The sequence below is a fragment of the Triticum dicoccoides genome, chromosome 3B (genome assembly GCF_002162155.2).
Source record: "Triticum dicoccoides isolate Atlit2015 ecotype Zavitan chromosome 3B, WEW_v2.0, whole genome shotgun sequence".
NCBI lineage: Eukaryota > Viridiplantae > Streptophyta > Magnoliopsida > Poales > Poaceae > Triticum > Triticum dicoccoides.
The window spans coordinates 778119714-778136813 of record NC_041385.1 but is presented as its reverse complement, the minus strand read 5'-3'; the positions used below and the strand labels follow the sequence as shown (position 1 = coordinate 778136813).

Here is a 17100-nt window from a genome sequence, read left to right as displayed (position 1 = left end):
GGGCAGGGGCCCTGCTGGTTCCCCTTGTCTCCGCCACTGCCTTTGATTTAAAAGAATTCTATAGGATTTCCGAAGGATTGAAATCCTTAGGAATTTTTCCTGCGTTGGTCCTTTGATTTATAAGATTGGATCCCATAAGAATTTTTCTTGTGGAGTCTTTTGTTTTCATAGGAAATCTAACATCCACTCCAACCTCTTTTTACAATCACTTTGGGTTTCCCCGGGAATCAAACACTGTTTACTAATCCTATAGGATTCAAATGGGCATGCCACTCCAATCCTATACTTTTCCTATTCATACGTTTTCAAAATCCCGCGAATCAAAGAGGCCCTACATTACCTTTCCGTGTTAAAGATATAAACTCATTGGTAGATCATAACGCTCGAATATATTTACCTTCTGCTCTGCAGCATGTAGATAAGGTATTTCTGTAAGCTCCTTGGTTCCTTCCACATTCCCTGATGTCCATGCTCTATTCTGAAAAATTCAGAAACAGTTAGCTGAATAATCAGCCCACATACCTTTGTAATGTAACCCCCTTACAGAAACCGTGCAGTCATAAGGGCGGCTTCAAGAACCAAATTGATGAAATGATTAAATGGTCGGCAAACTAACCATGTATTTGTAATTCTGTACGCAAAACTATCATACTTGAGCAAAGCAAAAAGAGCAGTACAGGTTTCCAACGTTAATACAGTCTCCTCTTGGGCAAAACCCAAATTCCTTCAGTATAGTTGAGACATGTTCGAGGACCTCTGCATGTGGCACCTAGGTGTCAATTAAGATGTTATGCCAGCTAGAGTAAAAGGGAAAAGAGAAACTATAACATAAAAGTAATTAATATATTTATTGATAGGGAAAAAGGAAACTATATGATGAAGGACAATCATATATTCAAAGCAAAGAGATGACAGAAAGAAGGGTATAAGCGACACTTAACTATACAATATGAAACTGAAAGATATAGGACAGTTTGCATTCAAATTGAATAAAAGTGTGCGTTTTGTAAAGTACATACACAAATGTATTTTAATTTACCTTAACTATCACGGTTTTCTTAAAGTAGAAGCTCTGAGTTATTCAGGTTTTGTAACAATCGATTGCAATTAGATGCTTGAAAAGGAACAAGGCAGGACTTTCTATCACACTTATGTATTTTAAAAATATGATCTAAACGCTCTTAAAAATAAACTATGTAACTGTAATCAACTTCATAAAAATACATGGACAGAAGTACTCATGGCCTTAATTCATACAGATAACACACAAAAAAAATAGACTGCAAGGTCAAAGTCTATAACTGCAACAAACAGGGTTCATCTTTGTGTTGAACTGAATCAAAACATCCCTAACACTAGAGGTGCTCCAGCTTCTGAAACAGTGTGGGTTACCACTAGGGAAGCTTAATATTGTGATGGTTTGAAGACAAAGCTGAAGCTGCAGGAAACAAGACAAACCTATCATTTTACGCTGGCCACGGTAAACCGACACACAGCAGTCGTACAGATCAGTGCCCACCAGAGAAATCATCGAGAATTACAAGCAGTAGCATAATTCATGTTCACGATAGATATGGTATAAGTGAAGTATACAGTGAAAAGGCCGAGTGTCACTGTAACTGCAGTATACAGAAAGTTGTGGTACCTCTGAATGTGCCTGGATATATTTATCAAGAGCTTCACCAGCACAGGAAATTATATTAACAAGATGAAATACTTCTTCCATCTGCTTCCGTGCTTCACCATTATCACCGTTCCCAAAGCTTATCAACGAAGTTTTTCTGAATATATGATACATGATAGTATTAAAACCAATCATGCTTCCGTATCTGCTTTTGGGCTGCCAGTAGTAAAACTGTAGCCTGAACAAGCTTTCCATTCATAAGAGTTCCAGATCTCATGAACTAGATTATCTGTTTTTCCAGCAAGAAGCCTAACCGTATCGAGGAAGATCTTCTGCAAAAATAACAGCAAAGCTTTTTAGTCTCAAGCAAGTCAGGCTAGGCTAGAGACGAAACCCGACATGAGCCACCAACAAAAAGATTTTTCTGGGCCAATAAAAGGCGAAGGAACAAAAACCTTTCAGAGTTGGGTGAATTCCGTATATGCCACTGAAAACTTGCCCGTACCCCCATCTGCCATTGGCAATTTCCCTCTGTCAAATATGCCACTGAAAATTTGCACCGCGTACAGATATGCCACTATGGCCAGTTTGACCGTTAGTTGACCGTCAAGTGGAAGGTGAAAAGGCAATTTTGCCCCTGACCTACACTGTAGCAACAGAGCGACACTGCGGCGTCTGATGCACTGTATCGCCCACTTTTTCAAAAATGTGAATATCTGTACCACCCACTTTTTTCAAATTTTGTTCACTTTAAAAAAAATGGTTCGCAATATGGGACGGAGCTTGCTGTAGCAACAATTACTGTAGTAACAATTTTTTAAAAACTGCGCCGCCCACTTTTTTCAAATTTTGTTCACTTTTAAAAAAAAATTGTTCGCAACACAGGCTCCGTCTCGGTAATTGTTCACTTTTAAAAAAATTATTATAAAAATTGTTCGCAATATAGAAGGACACATTTTTTAAAAAATCACGCGCTACAATAATTGTTACTACAGTACGTCGCCAGCTGCACTAGTTGCTCCAGTACTGGACGCGAAAGTATTCTGCACAGTGCATCGAATGCTCCAGTACTTGATCGATAAAGTTGGTGCTGCAGTGCACAAGAACGCCCAGGGGCAAAATCGTCTTTTCACCTTCCACTTGACAGTCAACTAACGGTCAAACTGGCCATAGTGGCATATCTGTACGCGGTGCAAATTTTTGGTGGCATATTTGACAGAGGGAAATTTCTAATGGCATATGCGGATACGGGCAAGTTTTGAGTGGCATATACGGAATTCACCCTTCAGAGTTTGCATGGAAGCAATCAGCGGAATAAATGCCTATTTCATCACCTTTTCTTGTTTAATTAACCACATTCAATATGGACTAGGACCAATCTCCACGCGAAACAAAATATTGGCGAATACAATTCTATGATTCCATGTCCCTAAATTTTAAAATTAGAAAACAGTAAAAAAAATCATGCTGATAAAGTAGTAGTGCTTTGTGTAGAGAAGGACAGAAACAAACCATCTCAGGTAAGCACAACAGATGAATGAGCTTGTATATATAATCCGGATGATACTGCATAGGAAGGAGGTTGTCCTCCAGATACTTATGCATGCAAGCATTCTCGATCGCAACATGGAGTGGGAGTAAATCCTGAATGACGGCATCGCCGACTGTGCGAACATTGGCTGAAGCACCATGGCGGAAGAGCAACTTGATCATGTTAACAGAGAACTGTTCAGCAGCTCCATGGATTGGAAAGTATCCGTGCGGGTTCATGCAGTTGGGATTGGCATGGAGACCATGGAGCCGAGATGCCTTGCCCTGCAACACAACCTTTGCGCATTGCAGGGCATTATGGCTGACCATGCAGGTCAAGGTATCAGAGGTTATGCTCAAATTCCATGCCATGGCCTTAGGAGATTTCGACAACAAGCGGAGGAAGCACCGGACACTATCCTTTTCCAGTGCAAGCTCCAAACCGTCAAGTATATTATAGAAGGCACTTTGCACAAACTAGATCGATCGATCCGTTCACAGTTGAAAGAAAGAGAAGAAAAACAATCAGTTCTCCAAATGATAAGACACACATAATAAAGAAATCCTTTAATGACAAGCATTTTGTGACAAGAAAACATTTAGTTCTAGCAGAGACAATTGGGTAAACTAAAATGCAGCGGAATTAACTAAAATTCAGCGAGATTGAAAATAAATACTCCCTCCATTCACAGCTATAAGATGTTTTAACTTTGTTGTGAATCGGATGTATATAGACACATTTTAGTGCGTTTGTTCACTTATTTCAGACTGTATATAGTACATACTGAAATATCGAAAACATCTTATATGAGGGAGTAACTGATATGACAGAAGGATTTGTCAACTGAATGAATTCTATAAAAGACGATTAGAAGAGAAAAGCACCTCGGGAGTAGGGTCTGGGATGATTATATCATTAGGGCAGTACTTGGCCATGCAAGCAGCTCTTAGGTCCATCAACTGGAAGAGAGAATTAATGTCTTTAAAGAGACAGCTGGTACTAAGGAAGGAAATAAAACAGAAGCCAGACGAGAGGAAGATCATATTCATACATACAGATCGGTAGTGATCATACCTCATCTATCCTTTTCCAGTCGATGTTTTTTTGATGAGATTGAGCTGCTATGAAAATCCAAGATGGATCCCATGGACTCTCTGTGGTTGATCCATGCATACTGCCAGTGTAATGGTCTCTGTCACAAGCCTCCTTTGTATATGTTGTGTTTAATCTTGGAGCAATTTTCGACTGCATCATTTCTTTATCTGGGAACAGGAACAGGTTTGTTTATTTAATCTCGAATTACATAGACTTGATAAAACAATAATAATCATGATTCATGAATGAAGGATACTACTAAAATGGAAAATGTTGGTAATTTTCTCAACATATGGAGGCATGGTAACAAGCTGAAAAAAATGCCACATACTAGTTCATCTTAACAACTAGAAACTCTGGCACATTCAAAATATGAAAAAGAAGGCATGGTAGCAAACTAAAAAAGAACGGTAAATTGGAGAATTAGCCGGTTAGATGGGATTTCAGCAGCTCCAAATTAATCTGAAGTTTGCAAACCAATATATGGCTACACGTCCTAACTTTAAAAGTGAGTGAAGTGCACTGTAGGTCCTTAAACTATTTCAGAGGTATCACATAGGTCCTCAAACTATGAAAATCGTTATTCAGGTCCTCGAAGTACAGTAAGTATGTCATCCAGATCCAAAATCTCACTAACCCCCTCTAAATGGTCAGTTGGCATGGTGAACAGTGCGAAAAATAAAAAAAACTATGAACAAAATCTGAAAATCTTTGGCATCGAAGATACCCCTGGTGCGTGAATAGTAAAAAAGTTCATTAATTCAAAAAATGTTCGCGAATATGGGAAAAATATTCGTGACTTCAAAAAAGTTCACAAACAATAAATTTGAAAATATGTTCGCGAACAACAAATATTGTTCGTGGGTATGGAAAAAAATGTTCATAAACCACAAAAATTCGTGACTATAAAAAATGATAGTGAACTTTTTATTAAAGTCGCGAATATTTTTTCCAAATTCATCATTCGCGAACGTTTTATTAAAGTCACGAATATTTTTTCCAAATTCATCGTTCGCGAACATTTTTTTAGGGTCATGAATATTTTTTCCAAATTCATCGTTCGTGAACTTTTTTTAAACTCGCGAATATTTTTTAAAGTCGCGAATATTTTTTCCAAATTCATCGTTCGTGAACATTTTTTTAAAGTTGTGAATACTTTTTCCCAATTCATCATTCGCAAACTTTTCTTAAACTCGCGAATATTTTTTTAAAGTTGCGAATATTTTTTCCAAATTCATCGTTCGCGAACATTTTATTAAAGTGACAAATATTTTTTCCAAATTCATTGTTCACGAACTTTTTTGAATTAATGAACATTTTTATTGTTCACGCACCAGGGTATCTTCGATGACAGAGGATCTCAGTTTTTCGATATTTTTTGATATTTGTTGTTTATCGTGTACTGTTCGTCACGCACAGGAATTCGGGACTGTTTGCCGCGCACTGTTACGGTTACTGTTTACATGCCAGCTGGCCAGTTAGAGCCTGTTAGGGAGATTTTGGGTCTGAATGACACACTTACTGCACTTCGAGGACCCGGATGACGATTTTCATAGTTCGAGGACCTACGTGACATCCCTGGAATAGTTCAAGGACCTACAGTGCACTTCACTCTTTAAAAGTAGCAGTAAGTAAATTGATATGTACTCTCTCCGTAAAGAAATATAAGAGCGTTTAGATCACTACTTATATTTCTTTACAGAGGGAGTAATAGTTAGCTTGGTTTGTCTTGAAAACCCTACTGTAGCTGTTCATCGTAGTAGTTCTACTTAAATAAGTTCTGTAATTTGGCTCAGCTACCGAGCGCTGGAAACAGGATATGTGTGCTCTGTTGCCTCGTTTTAATAAAATGGGGTGGGAGGAAACCTCTTTTCTTCTTAAAAAAAACAACTCAATTTTATATTTATGTAATAAAGACAGCACGCGACTGATGCATAAGTTTCATCAACTCAAGGTAAAAACAGGCAACAGCACACAGACTCCCTATCGCAATCAAAAGAAGAAATTAAGGGACGCAATCATTTTTTTAATTTTTTTTTCTTTTGCGAATCAACGTAATCAAAATGTTACCGCAGTCCGATTCCGCCATGATCTCCTCTCCTGGCTGGCTGGCTGGCTGGATATGATCAAGATTGAACTTCACCGGAGCAGATCAGCAGACAATGGAAGAAGATCTTCTCGTCGGAGGGCAGCGTGCGTGGCCGCGGGGTTCGCAACGGCGGCGCGAATAAATGGGAACGGAGCGGAAAACGGCGGCAAAAGGATATGCCAGGCCTGGTTGAGTGAGGGCCGAAATGACACACCCCGACAGATGGGCCGTCGGGCATCCCGGCGCTAATGGGATGGCCTGGCCCGTTTGGTTGGCACTAACGGGCCGTAGGGCATCCCGGCAGGCACCCGTGCTCTTCCGCCCAAAACCCACCCAGGTCCGCTGTGCTCCCCCCGGAGGCGACCATGGCGGCGGCGGCGGCGGCGGCGGGAAGTGATGTGTTGGTGGTGCGCCTGCCTTCCCCCTCGGCGGAGGACCCCCTGCACCATGATAAGAAGGTTCCCTCGACATTCCATATACTCGTATCGAATTTTCTTCTTCTCCTCTCTAGGTCGTGGCTAGTTCATTCAGTAACAAATTACAATCCCCAGGAGCAGGACAAATCAAAGGTCTTCTTTTGACCTGCGTTAATTTTCTTGCTAGTAGATATGAACTAGCATACGGGTGGATTAATCACGTGTGGACTTGCGGCTCATAGTTTATTTAACTGGGCAGAAATGTTGTAAATTTCTTTTTGTATACGTGCCTCTGTCTCTGTGGTGACGATACTGAGCTTGAATATTTTTCACCAAATCCATCTTTTTTATAAATGCAGAAATTATTGGAGGCTAGGAAACTATCCTGTATATTTCAAGTCCCAATCTCTTCGTCCCCTGCCGATGCCTGCAAATTACTTGACCAGATGATCCATGCTGCTAGGGTATCTCATATGGATGAGGTAATTACATGTTGAGTTGCTTAATTCTGGTTATTAGCTTGCCGACATAACAACAAAAAGGCGCTTGAGCTTATTTATTTGTTCTAACTTCTTGCTTCTTACCAATTGACTTGTGTTGATTTGCTGCAGCTGGAGCTTTATTTTGCTGGGGATGATGATTATGGCCCATTCTCTGCACGGAATGAACTTGAGTCCCTGAACCTGCTTCTCAAAACCATCAACACGTTGCTTGTAGCTGCCAATGATGGCGCCAAGGGAGTATTGCAATTACTAGTGGATGAGATACTTGTTAGGCTCACATCTGTGGGATTGACAGATAAGCATCAAATGGCACTTCAAACAGAGAACCATGAAACTGAGGATTCTCTTCTTAAATGGGGGGAGCAGCATGGTGTTAAAAGTAAATTGCAGATAGCATGTAAGTCTCCATAATTCTTCATTCCGAATAATCTGGATCATGAGTGTTGTGTGCTACACTCAGCCCATTAAATTCTTTTTCCACAAGAAAGTCTGGATGATGTTATCTTTTTGTGTATAATATAATAAAGTTTTATCTTTCTAATAATCGTGTTTGTGTAAACAGCAGTTTCTTATAAAATCTCTAGCGTTCATGCTATTTTAGCAAAAAAGTGATGATAACATTTAGGTTATAGAAACTTACTACTCCCTCCGATCCAAATTAATTTGACGTCAACTAATATGGATTGGAGGGAGTACAGTTTTATGGGTTGGCATGATAAACAACCATATAATTGAATCATAGGAATTAATGGATGTAACTGAAATTCTACATATAAGTTCGTGGTGCTTATTATACTAGATTTCAGTTCTCCAAGCTGATTTGTTTGCTCAGCGGGACCTCCCTTCAATGAGCAACCTATTGTTAGTGCTATACTATTTCTTAACTGATCCTGAAAATTCTAGTTTTTGAAGGAGCTGGGAGAGGAATGCTAGCATCTGAAGATATAGGTGTGGGTGACATTGCACTTGAAATTCCAGAGTCCCTTATCATATCTGAGGAACTTCTCTGTCAGTCTGATATGGTATGTTCATCATTAATCTTATTTCCGCATTCCCTAAAACACCCACAGTCCCTCCTTTGTGACAGCAAAAGTTCTGGCTAGCTACCATGGAACCCTCTATATTATTTCTCGATATCTTGCTGCAGTTGGATGTTCAGCATGAAATGAATCTGATTCTAGTTAAAATTAATCACTTGCTTGGCATATTTTATCAACTGAAGTCTGATGATTGTCTGTCCATTGCTGCCAATAATTTGCTTTTCGAGTTGTTTTCAATGCCCGAATGTTAGAGTTCCTGGTTGTTCAATTATGAAGACTTTGCTATCTTTTGCAGTTTATTGCGTTGAAAGATGTAAATAGCATCACCACTGAAACTATGCTATTGTTGTGGAGCATGAGAGAGCGGCATAATCCATCTTCAAAGTTTAAGATGTTCTTTGAGACACTTCTGTCAAATTTCAATACAGGTATTAGTAGTTATTGTCATCCGTAAAGCGACCCCACGCTTGTATATGTCAGCCCTCCATGGGGCCGTGGGAGGCTAGGAGGCTGAAGTTTTACAATGTGCTAAGTTAAGAAATTATTTTATCATGTGCATCTACAGGCTTGAGTTTCGGAATTGATGCACTTGCTGCATTAGAAGGTACCCTACTTTTTGACGAGTTAATGCAAGCTAGGCAGGTAATACCTTTGTGAATTGCTTTGTTAATTCTATGGGTTACTGTTCAGCTGGTAAAGGTATGAAGCATTTTTTTGTTCTTTACAGCATTTGCGCCAGCAGTATGATGAGTTATTCCCAATGCTATCCACCAAGTTTCCTGAGATATTCAAACAAGACATACTCTCGTGGGACAATTTTCTGTGGGCATGTGAATTATGGTATTCTAACAGTATGATGGTTGTTTTAAGCAGCGGGAAGTTAACAACTTGCTTGATTCCTGTTGCTGGACTTATGAACCACTCGGTTTGTAACTTTGTCCCTGAATTGGTTTGAAAGTTTTCTTTCATTTGTCTCCGAGTGACTTGTCATGTTTTATGCAGGTGACTCCACACATTCTTAACTATGGACGAGTAGATCAAGCTACAAAGTCTTTGAAGTTTCCTTTGTCGAGACCTTGTGAAGCAGGGGCCCAATGTTTCCTCAGTTATGGGAAACATCCAGGGTCACACCTAATTACCTTCTATGGTTTCCTACCAAGAGAAGACAACCCTTACGATGTTATACCTTTGGGTAAGGTTTTGCCTAACCATCATTCCTTAGATATATGTGGGTCTTTAGATAGAGAAGTTACAACTGCTTTCTCTTTGCCAACATTATGATGGTTGCCCTGGATCTGTGACACTAATGACTAATTTATTTGACTTAAGTTGCTTAGTCTGGTGATCTTAACTTACTTTGTAAACACAACGTGCCTTTCAATGCTGAGGGACTAGGCACAGTTTCTATGAGCTCTGCTCCATTTTGGGCACATTCTCCTTATCCGGGAATGAAAGTAAGTAAATATGCACAAGATTATGTTACCGATGTTGAACTATGTGCAGATCTTGATACGTCTGTTCACGAGGAGGACGAAACCGCCCAGTCTGTGAGTACAAGTGTAACCACTCATATGGTTCGTGGGACATGGTTGTGCAGATCACAAGGACCTCCCACATATGGCCTGCCTCCGCCCTTGTTGTCTCATCTCCGTGCTGCTCTAAACTGTGAGCACAGCGAATCCATGCCAGAGGCTGATGTAAGAATCTGTTTTCCGTTTCCTGAATGATCCGTGAAGCATGTCATACGCTTCACAAATAACTGAAAGTAAGGCCTTTTTTCTTGATGTGCTCAGATCAAGGAAAATGACAGGATGGTGCTGGAAACACTCGTTAGCATATTTACTCCGATGCTTGAAGGGTTAGGCGAGCCAGACGACTACAACAGGTGCCACTTCATCATGCTTAAACGGCTATCTTTTGTCTCTCCTTTTGTGCTGGACATGAGCTTACGATTTATTTGGTTTGTTTCAGGGAGAGTGCGAGTTGGGACATTATGCTAGCTCTGGACTATAAGGATCTTCAGAGAAGGATAATTACGTCCATCGTTACTTCTTGTGGCTCAGGATTGGCAATGCTTGATCCCTAGTTGGAAGTGTTTCTTTCACTGACTAAATAAGCGAAGGCGACACTGGAACAAGATGTAGGTTGGGAATTCCTTCCTTAGCTGACAGGCGGACGGCGGTGAAGCTGTTGCACATGGGAAGTACTTAGTTGCAGGCAATTTTGCCTGGTGGATCAGGATCCAAGGACTGGCACGCAAGAGGCAAGACACATGACCACCTAACTGAAGATGCTCCAATTCAGCATTAGTTTGGGCCAGCAATCACGTGAGTGAATTTCAGGCATCAGTTTGTGGCTTGAAATTCAGGCTGGCTGCTCCAGATTGTTTAATTCGAACTTTATTTTGCCAGAAGAAAGCTACCTTTGCCGTGACGGAGCGATGTCGCTGATCTATAAAGCTGGCTGTTGAATTTGTTGATCAGAATGCTGCCTTATTTCTGACCTGGATATGGGTTATGCTAAATTGGTACACCGATGGCTAACTGACACTGAATATATATTTGTAGAACTGACCTCTCGACATTCCACCCCATGCTCCAAAGTCCAAACCAAACACCCAAACACGCTCTTAAGCCTAGCTCACAAAGCAGCATAACACGGCATGCCGGTCGGAGAGACAGTGGCACGCACTGGAGATATAACATCGGCGGAGAGAGCATGATCAACGGAGGCGGCCTGCAGCTTGCTGCACTATGAGGTGTCATTGTCTGTATCTACTATCTACTACTCCTATAAAAGCACGAGAGGGCGGAGAACCAATTCATCTCATCCATTCAATCATCCGAATGTTTAACATCAAACCACGGTTAGCTCAGCCCACTAATCCCACAATCGACCCCCGTCATCCGTCCCCCAGGCTCGAAGAGAAAAAACCCACGCTATACCGTCGGTTGCTCCTATCCTCCTCCTCCGGCATGACCTCTCGCCCCCTCCTCCTCCTCCTCCTCCTCCCGCCTCCGGCCTCTCCCTCCCGCCTCCTCCGCTCCCTCCCGATCCGCCTTCGCCTTGCCATTCCCCGCCCCCGCCTCCCCACCCTCCTCCCCCACGCCCTCCCCGGCAACAACGGCAACGATGGCGACGGTGGCAACAACAGCAGCGGCGGCGGGGATGACGAAACAAGGGATGGCGGCGGCGAGTGGGGCGGCCACCGGAGGGAGGAGCTGTCCGTGCTGGCGCAGGCGGGGAGCAAACTCTCCAGCCTGCAGGCTGACCTCGCCGCGGCCGTGGAGGGCGGCCACGTCACGGGCGACATGGTGTAGTGGTTCAAGGAGATGGAGCGCTTGCCGCTGCTCCGCTGGCTGCTGGGCTTCAGAGGGTTCAGGGAGCGCCTCCTCGCCGACGACCTCTTCCTGGCCAAGCTCGCCATGGAGATGGGCATTGGCATGATCGCCAAGGTCCGTGGGATCGACGTGGATGAATCATGAATGCTTTCAACTTATTCTTATCTTATCCTCCTTTGATTTTTAGAAGAAAAAATGAAATCGCGTTTTAATTTGTCTGACCCTTTTTTGTTGCTGCTCTGTTTGTTTCAGACCGCTGCCGAGTATGAGAAGGGATGGGAGAACTTCGTCAAAGAAAATGACATCGTCATCGCTGATGTGGTACGCCTCTTGTCGACTGCTATTGAAGACGGGCAATCTGTACATATGTTGATATATAACCCTGACATTTTAAATCACATACAGATGGGGATAGCAGAAAGAACTCTTTGTTATTGCAATGCAAAGTGCATCTTATATCTGAATTTGATATATTTTTCCTCCATCCATACAGCAGCATACACACACACACAACCTATTTTCATCCTGTTTATTCAAGAGAGATTTTGTTACATGTTATTCATCATCTTGTCATAATTATAGTCTGACCATAATGTACAACAAGTGGCTCAGATCGGAATGTTCTTATGATATTACTATTCAATAGAGGAACTAATGTGATTCTGGTGTGATTCATAATTGCGGAAAGTTTTCTTTGTGGGGTAGGGGCGTCATTCAAGGGATAGACTTTCCCTTCAGGTTATGGTCCCGTTTCTCTCAAGGAGATGGTGATAGCAAGGGGGGAGCGCAAGAGATTCAACAATGATTTTGGCAACGATGTGAGATCCCTCCTCCTGCTCCTTCTAATCTGTCAAATTGATTTATTCATTTTTGTAGCCTTGTTGATATCTTCTCTTCGTTCAAATTAAATATCTAGCTGCTTTTCCGAACCTAACTCCTTTTTGCAGGAATTTGAACTTGATGACGGACTAGAGAAGGAAGTATGTCAGAGATATGCATGTTAGCCCTTAAGCATATCAGAATGCAATCATTCAGCACATAATTAGTCAGTTATATATTCTACTCATGCCCCCAACAAGGCAACAATCGACCAGGTTACATATCTTCTATACTAAATGTATAATAGCTTTTGGACATGATGTTCCCGCAATACTACAATCTCTAGATATAGGGTTGATGGAAAGATTTGCTCGAATCAGATAAACAACATGGATTAATGTTTACATTGTTATATCTGGTGCTTAATTTACTATTAAGAATATATAATGAAGTCGTTTCTCCATGTTGTTCCAACTGTCTTTACAATTATGAGGATATAGAAGATTAACTCAAGTCAGGTAAACAACATGGTTTTTATTTGGCAGATTTCTGTAATGCAGCACTTCAGACGTGCATTTCGCTATTCTAGGCCCCAACCGATGTATATTTCTTGTATTGCTTTTCATCAATTATGATTAGTAAGGGATCTTACTGATTTATGATTTCATTAGGGAAGTGTTGCTAGCGATACTTCTGTACAGTCCATCTCTTGATAGTATTATGTAAATACAAAATAGATTGTGTATATAGCATAATATTTCTGCATGTAGATCTTGAAGACTATTACTCTGCATATTCTGCATTTAGTTATATTTCCCAATAAACGAAGATTTTTTTCTGTGAATACTGCGTATTTGATTCCATTATCATATGATAATACTATATTTTATTATTTTATTTGTATTTCTTTATTGTATTATACCTTAATACTAAAAAACAAGATAGAGTAAGATACAGAAGTGTAAAAGAAAGTGGATTCATCAGAGCGAGGCTCATCGAAATGAAAAATCTAAGACTACTATAAGACTACTGAAAAAATAATAAAACAAGAAAAAAATTTGAACGATTAAATTACTGCTCCCAAATACTATTCTTCCTTTTTTCATCCGAAAGGGCTTTTTCTTTTATTCTATTTCACTATTTCATTCCATCTAGATCTAAGAAAGAACCCAATGCACTGAAATTCCACTAATAACTAATATACAAAAAATTATGGATTTTCCGCTCAGCTCAAATTGTATCCTTTTCCTTCTGCTTGGACACGAAGAGATATGAAATATTTGACTAATACTGGATTTCATTCCACTTTCCTATACATGATTTTTTACTAGAAATGCGCTCGCTATAAAATAAAAGTTTTAATTTGGGTTTTCCCGCAACTAAAGAAAAAGAAAATGGAAGAATTCTTCTTATTGCATAATAAAATAAAATAAAGAAACCTTAGAATTCCGTTTGCATAAGATACGCTACACCATACTATCGAAATCAAAAATAGGGTATGAGACAATTAATAAAGTTGTGAAAATAAAAAATAAAGAGGTTATGGAAGTCAATATTCTCGCATTTATTGCTACTGCACTGTTCATTCTAGTTCCTATGGTTCTAATCCTAGATGGAAAAATAAATAGAAAAAGAAATCTAAAAAGGCCGATCCTCCCTCTCTATCAAGAGTAATGAACTAGGTGCTGATACAGTCCTCTGGAGGTAGCAATAAAGCTTTTTCAGCTATTTGTAATTCGCGATTTAATCACGAAACGCGCCACTTCTAATGTAAGGATTGCTGAAAGGAAAATTTGGGAAAAAGAACCCATTGTATGGGAAATACTTCAAGAAGTTACGCGGGGACATCTTGTACTGTTAAATAGAGCACTGCATAGATTAGGCATACATGCCTTTCAACCCACTTTAGTAGAGGGGCGTACTATTTCTTTACACCCATTAGTGTGTAAGGGTTTCAATGCGGACTTTGATGGAGATCAAATGGCTGTTCATCTATTGATCATTTTGCACTAGAATCAAGCTTTTTGAGGGAATATTCACACTATATAGAATATCTTGACCCAATCTGATAAATCTTCCCAAATGGGTTTACTAATAGGTGCCCCAATCCAGTACAAAATTGAGCTTTTGATAAGTATCCTATGAGGAGAGTAGCGGGGACTATGGTATCGAATTTTTTCATTCGAGGAATTTGATTATTCAATATTCGATTCGAGTTTCACAATAATGAAAAAAAAATTATGATATGAGTTTTTCTATTTAGATATGGTGTATGTAGATCTAATTCTTATATAAAGAAAACTTTCTCGTTTCACTTTGTCTCGCTTTCTCTAGAATCTCTAGAAAAAAGAATAGCTTTAATGTTAATAAAAAAAGAAGAAAATTCTTGTTTTTTCTTTCTAAAAATCGATATTGGCCGAATCCATTCTTTTTCGAAATCGATTTCGAAAAAGAACTACTAATCCTTAACTTTTCTAGGAAGGCTGTGGGCGAGGAGGGATTCGAACCCCCGACACCGTGGTTCGTAGCCACGTGCTCTAATCCTCTCAGCTACAGGCCCAGCTGTCTCCACTGGATCTCTTCCCGGGGATACCCTTTCTCCTTGAATGGTTAGGTCTGAATCCCGCAACGGAGCTCCCAAAAAATTTCTTTCCTAGTTAATTTTATCAGTTTTATTAACCCGGAGAATTAATCTATAACGATCAACTAAAAAAAAATCCTAGATGAAAACATAACAGAAAAGTTGGAAAAACTCTTTTCTTTGGATCTATTTATACTTTTCGAGAGGATCCCTTTTTTGGCGTTCCCATGTCCCCCCTGTGGTGTGGCGGCATGGGGATGTCAAAAGGAAAGAGATGGAGTTTTTCTCGCTTTTGGCGTAGCAGGCCTCCCTTTGGGAGGCCCGCGCGACGGGCTATTAGCTTAGTGGTAGAGCGCGCCCCTGATAATTGCGTCGTTGTGCCTGGGCTGTGAGGGCTCTCAGCCACATGGATAGTTCAATGTGCTCATCAGCGCCTGACCCGAAGATGTGGATCATCCAAGGCACATTAGCATGGCGTACTCCTCCTGTTTGAATCGGAGTTTGAAACCAAACAAACTTCACCTCAGGAGGATAGATGGGGCGATTCATTGCTAAAGAGAAATGATCACTATGAGTTAGACTCAATAGAATTGGATCCATTCCAAATAGCGAGAATTTGGATTCTTGATCCCTCTCAATCTCTCTATCAATTCGAGGATCCAGCTTGATGTTAAAAGAATCGTGGAGAAATATGTAAAGGTGGAGAACATTTTCAGTTTCTTGTTTGGATTATGTGCCTTTAATTGGCACACTTTTTTTGTATCTAGATAAAATGGTACACTACAAAGGTCTTAATTGAAATGGATAGTTGTATTTCTCATTGTAGAGTGGTGTTTGTTTGCTTTTCACTGTAAAAAAACTCTTTGCTTTACAAGGTTTTTGGTTCTTTTTAGATGTTGTTATCAAAACTATAGCTTAATCTGTAAATGGATCTTTTGTTGTATGATGAAGTTGACCTATGGTATTTCCCCTCTATAGGGACCAAGCGATATGTGAGATTGACAAGGAAAAGAACACTTGAGGTATTATTCATTTCACTACCTTAAGCATTTTGTATTTAGTAAGGTGTCACTTGATAGTGTTTATTTCGGTAAGGTGCTCAGTTTGCCTTTTAAAGTCAGTCCCCGTCAATACTTTCTCCTTTTCGTTTTGGACCATATCAGCTTGAAGAGATGTTTTTTTCATGATCACCACGAATAGAAGTGTGCGGAATGAATTCAGTTCGCAACTAGCCATATCACACATGTGTTTGCTTCAGGTTGTGCGTTTCAGTGCATTGTAGGAATAATTTCATTGAGAACTCACAACCGCAAGTTGAAGAACATTTTGGAGCACAAGTAGGGGTAAGTTGTAGAGTATGGAGGAGCAATGCTGCGAGCTTGGAGATTGCTCATGGTTCTGATTGTTTCCTATTCAGATTGAGGAACGTATACTCGGCCCACCATCATTCCCAGTGATTAGATAGTTTGCATTTATATGCAAATTGTGCGTGAATAAATTTATGTATACCGAGGTAAATATGGGATACTAATTTTCATTATTGCACGTTTGCAAATCCTCTTTGAGACCTTGTATTTGATATCTCACCTTTGGCCTACATGTGCATGGTTGGAATTGGTATTTTTTGCGGATGTGAAAATGATTATTATAGAACCGAGTTTCTTTTGTGTATAATATTTGCCAAAGGCAAGAAAATGATTCAAATCTTGCACTGCTTCAAGTTAGAAAATACCAAAGTTTTCTTATTCTGGGTTAGCACAATTTCAAGGTTGGTATTAATTCGTAAGAGGCTAAAATTCAGATTTGTTATAATGTTTAAACAATGGTGATGGTTTAACCTAATTTTACATCTTTTATGTACATGTTTATTGAAAATTTTGTACCCACGAATGTTTTGTCTATGCTACTGGACAATCATTCTACTGTGTGAAAAAGACTAGGGATAATAATATTATCAACTGCCATGCCATGTGTTTTTGTCGAATCTATATTGGTTGAGACGAAGACGCGCATTGCGCGTGCACATTTACTAGTTTCACAAAAGAAAAAAGATAACTGAAT

The 17100-nt window shown here is 40.1% G+C and overlaps 2 protein-coding genes, 1 long non-coding RNA gene and 1 pseudogene across 3 annotated transcripts; 3 read left to right on the top strand and 1 right to left on the bottom strand.

Annotated features, from left to right (window-relative positions):
* Positions 1-331: 331 nt before the first annotated feature.
* On the bottom strand, positions 332-4234 carry LOC119280003 (annotated as a pseudogene).
* A 2426-nt stretch (positions 4235-6660) lies between these two features.
* LOC119278443 lies at positions 6661-10852 on the top strand. The gene is made up of 11 exons (XM_037559792.1): positions 6661-6797; positions 7115-7237; positions 7367-7655; positions 8162-8280; positions 8594-8726; positions 8864-8940; positions 9026-9223; positions 9301-9490; positions 9802-9995; positions 10092-10183; positions 10270-10852. The coding sequence occupies exons 1-11, from the start codon at positions 6705-6707 to the stop codon at positions 10382-10384; spliced, it is 1623 nt and encodes a 540-aa protein (XP_037415689.1). The 5' UTR covers positions 6661-6704; the 3' UTR covers positions 10385-10852.
* Positions 10853-11630: 778 nt separating this feature from the next.
* Positions 11631-12215, top strand: LOC119280002 (protein RETICULATA-RELATED 4, chloroplastic-like). Its single transcript, XM_037561019.1, has 2 exons — positions 11631-11753; positions 11892-12215. The coding sequence occupies exons 1-2, from the start codon at positions 11631-11633 to the stop codon at positions 12213-12215; spliced, it is 447 nt and encodes a 148-aa protein (XP_037416916.1).
* An 86-nt stretch (positions 12216-12301) lies between these two features.
* Positions 12302-16751, top strand: LOC119282194. The gene is made up of 3 exons (XR_005138651.1): positions 12302-12457; positions 12587-12976; positions 16018-16751. It is a non-coding gene; the product is annotated as an uncharacterized LOC119282194 (long non-coding RNA).
* Positions 16752-17100: the final 349 nt, after the last annotated feature.

Bases quoted from the DNA above. Each gene is read 5' to 3' on its own strand.
- LOC119280002 (XM_037561019.1), top strand. From the start codon at position 11,631: ATGGAGCGCTTGCCGCTGCTCCGCTGGCTGCTGGGCTTCAGAGGGTTC. The intron at 11,754-11,891 runs GTCCGTGGGATC...TGTTTGTTTCAG, and splicing joins GCATTGGCATGATCGCCAAG to ACCGCTGCCGAGTATGAGAA.
- LOC119278443 (XM_037559792.1), top strand. From the start codon at position 6,705: ATGGCGGCGGCGGCGGCGGCGGCGGGAAGTGATGTGTTGGTGGTGCGC. The intron at 7,656-8,161 runs GTAAGTCTCCAT...TGAAAATTCTAG, and splicing joins AAGTAAATTGCAGATAGCAT to TTTTTGAAGGAGCTGGGAGA. The intron at 8,941-9,025 runs GTAATACCTTTG...TGTTCTTTACAG, and splicing joins AGTTAATGCAAGCTAGGCAG to CATTTGCGCCAGCAGTATGA.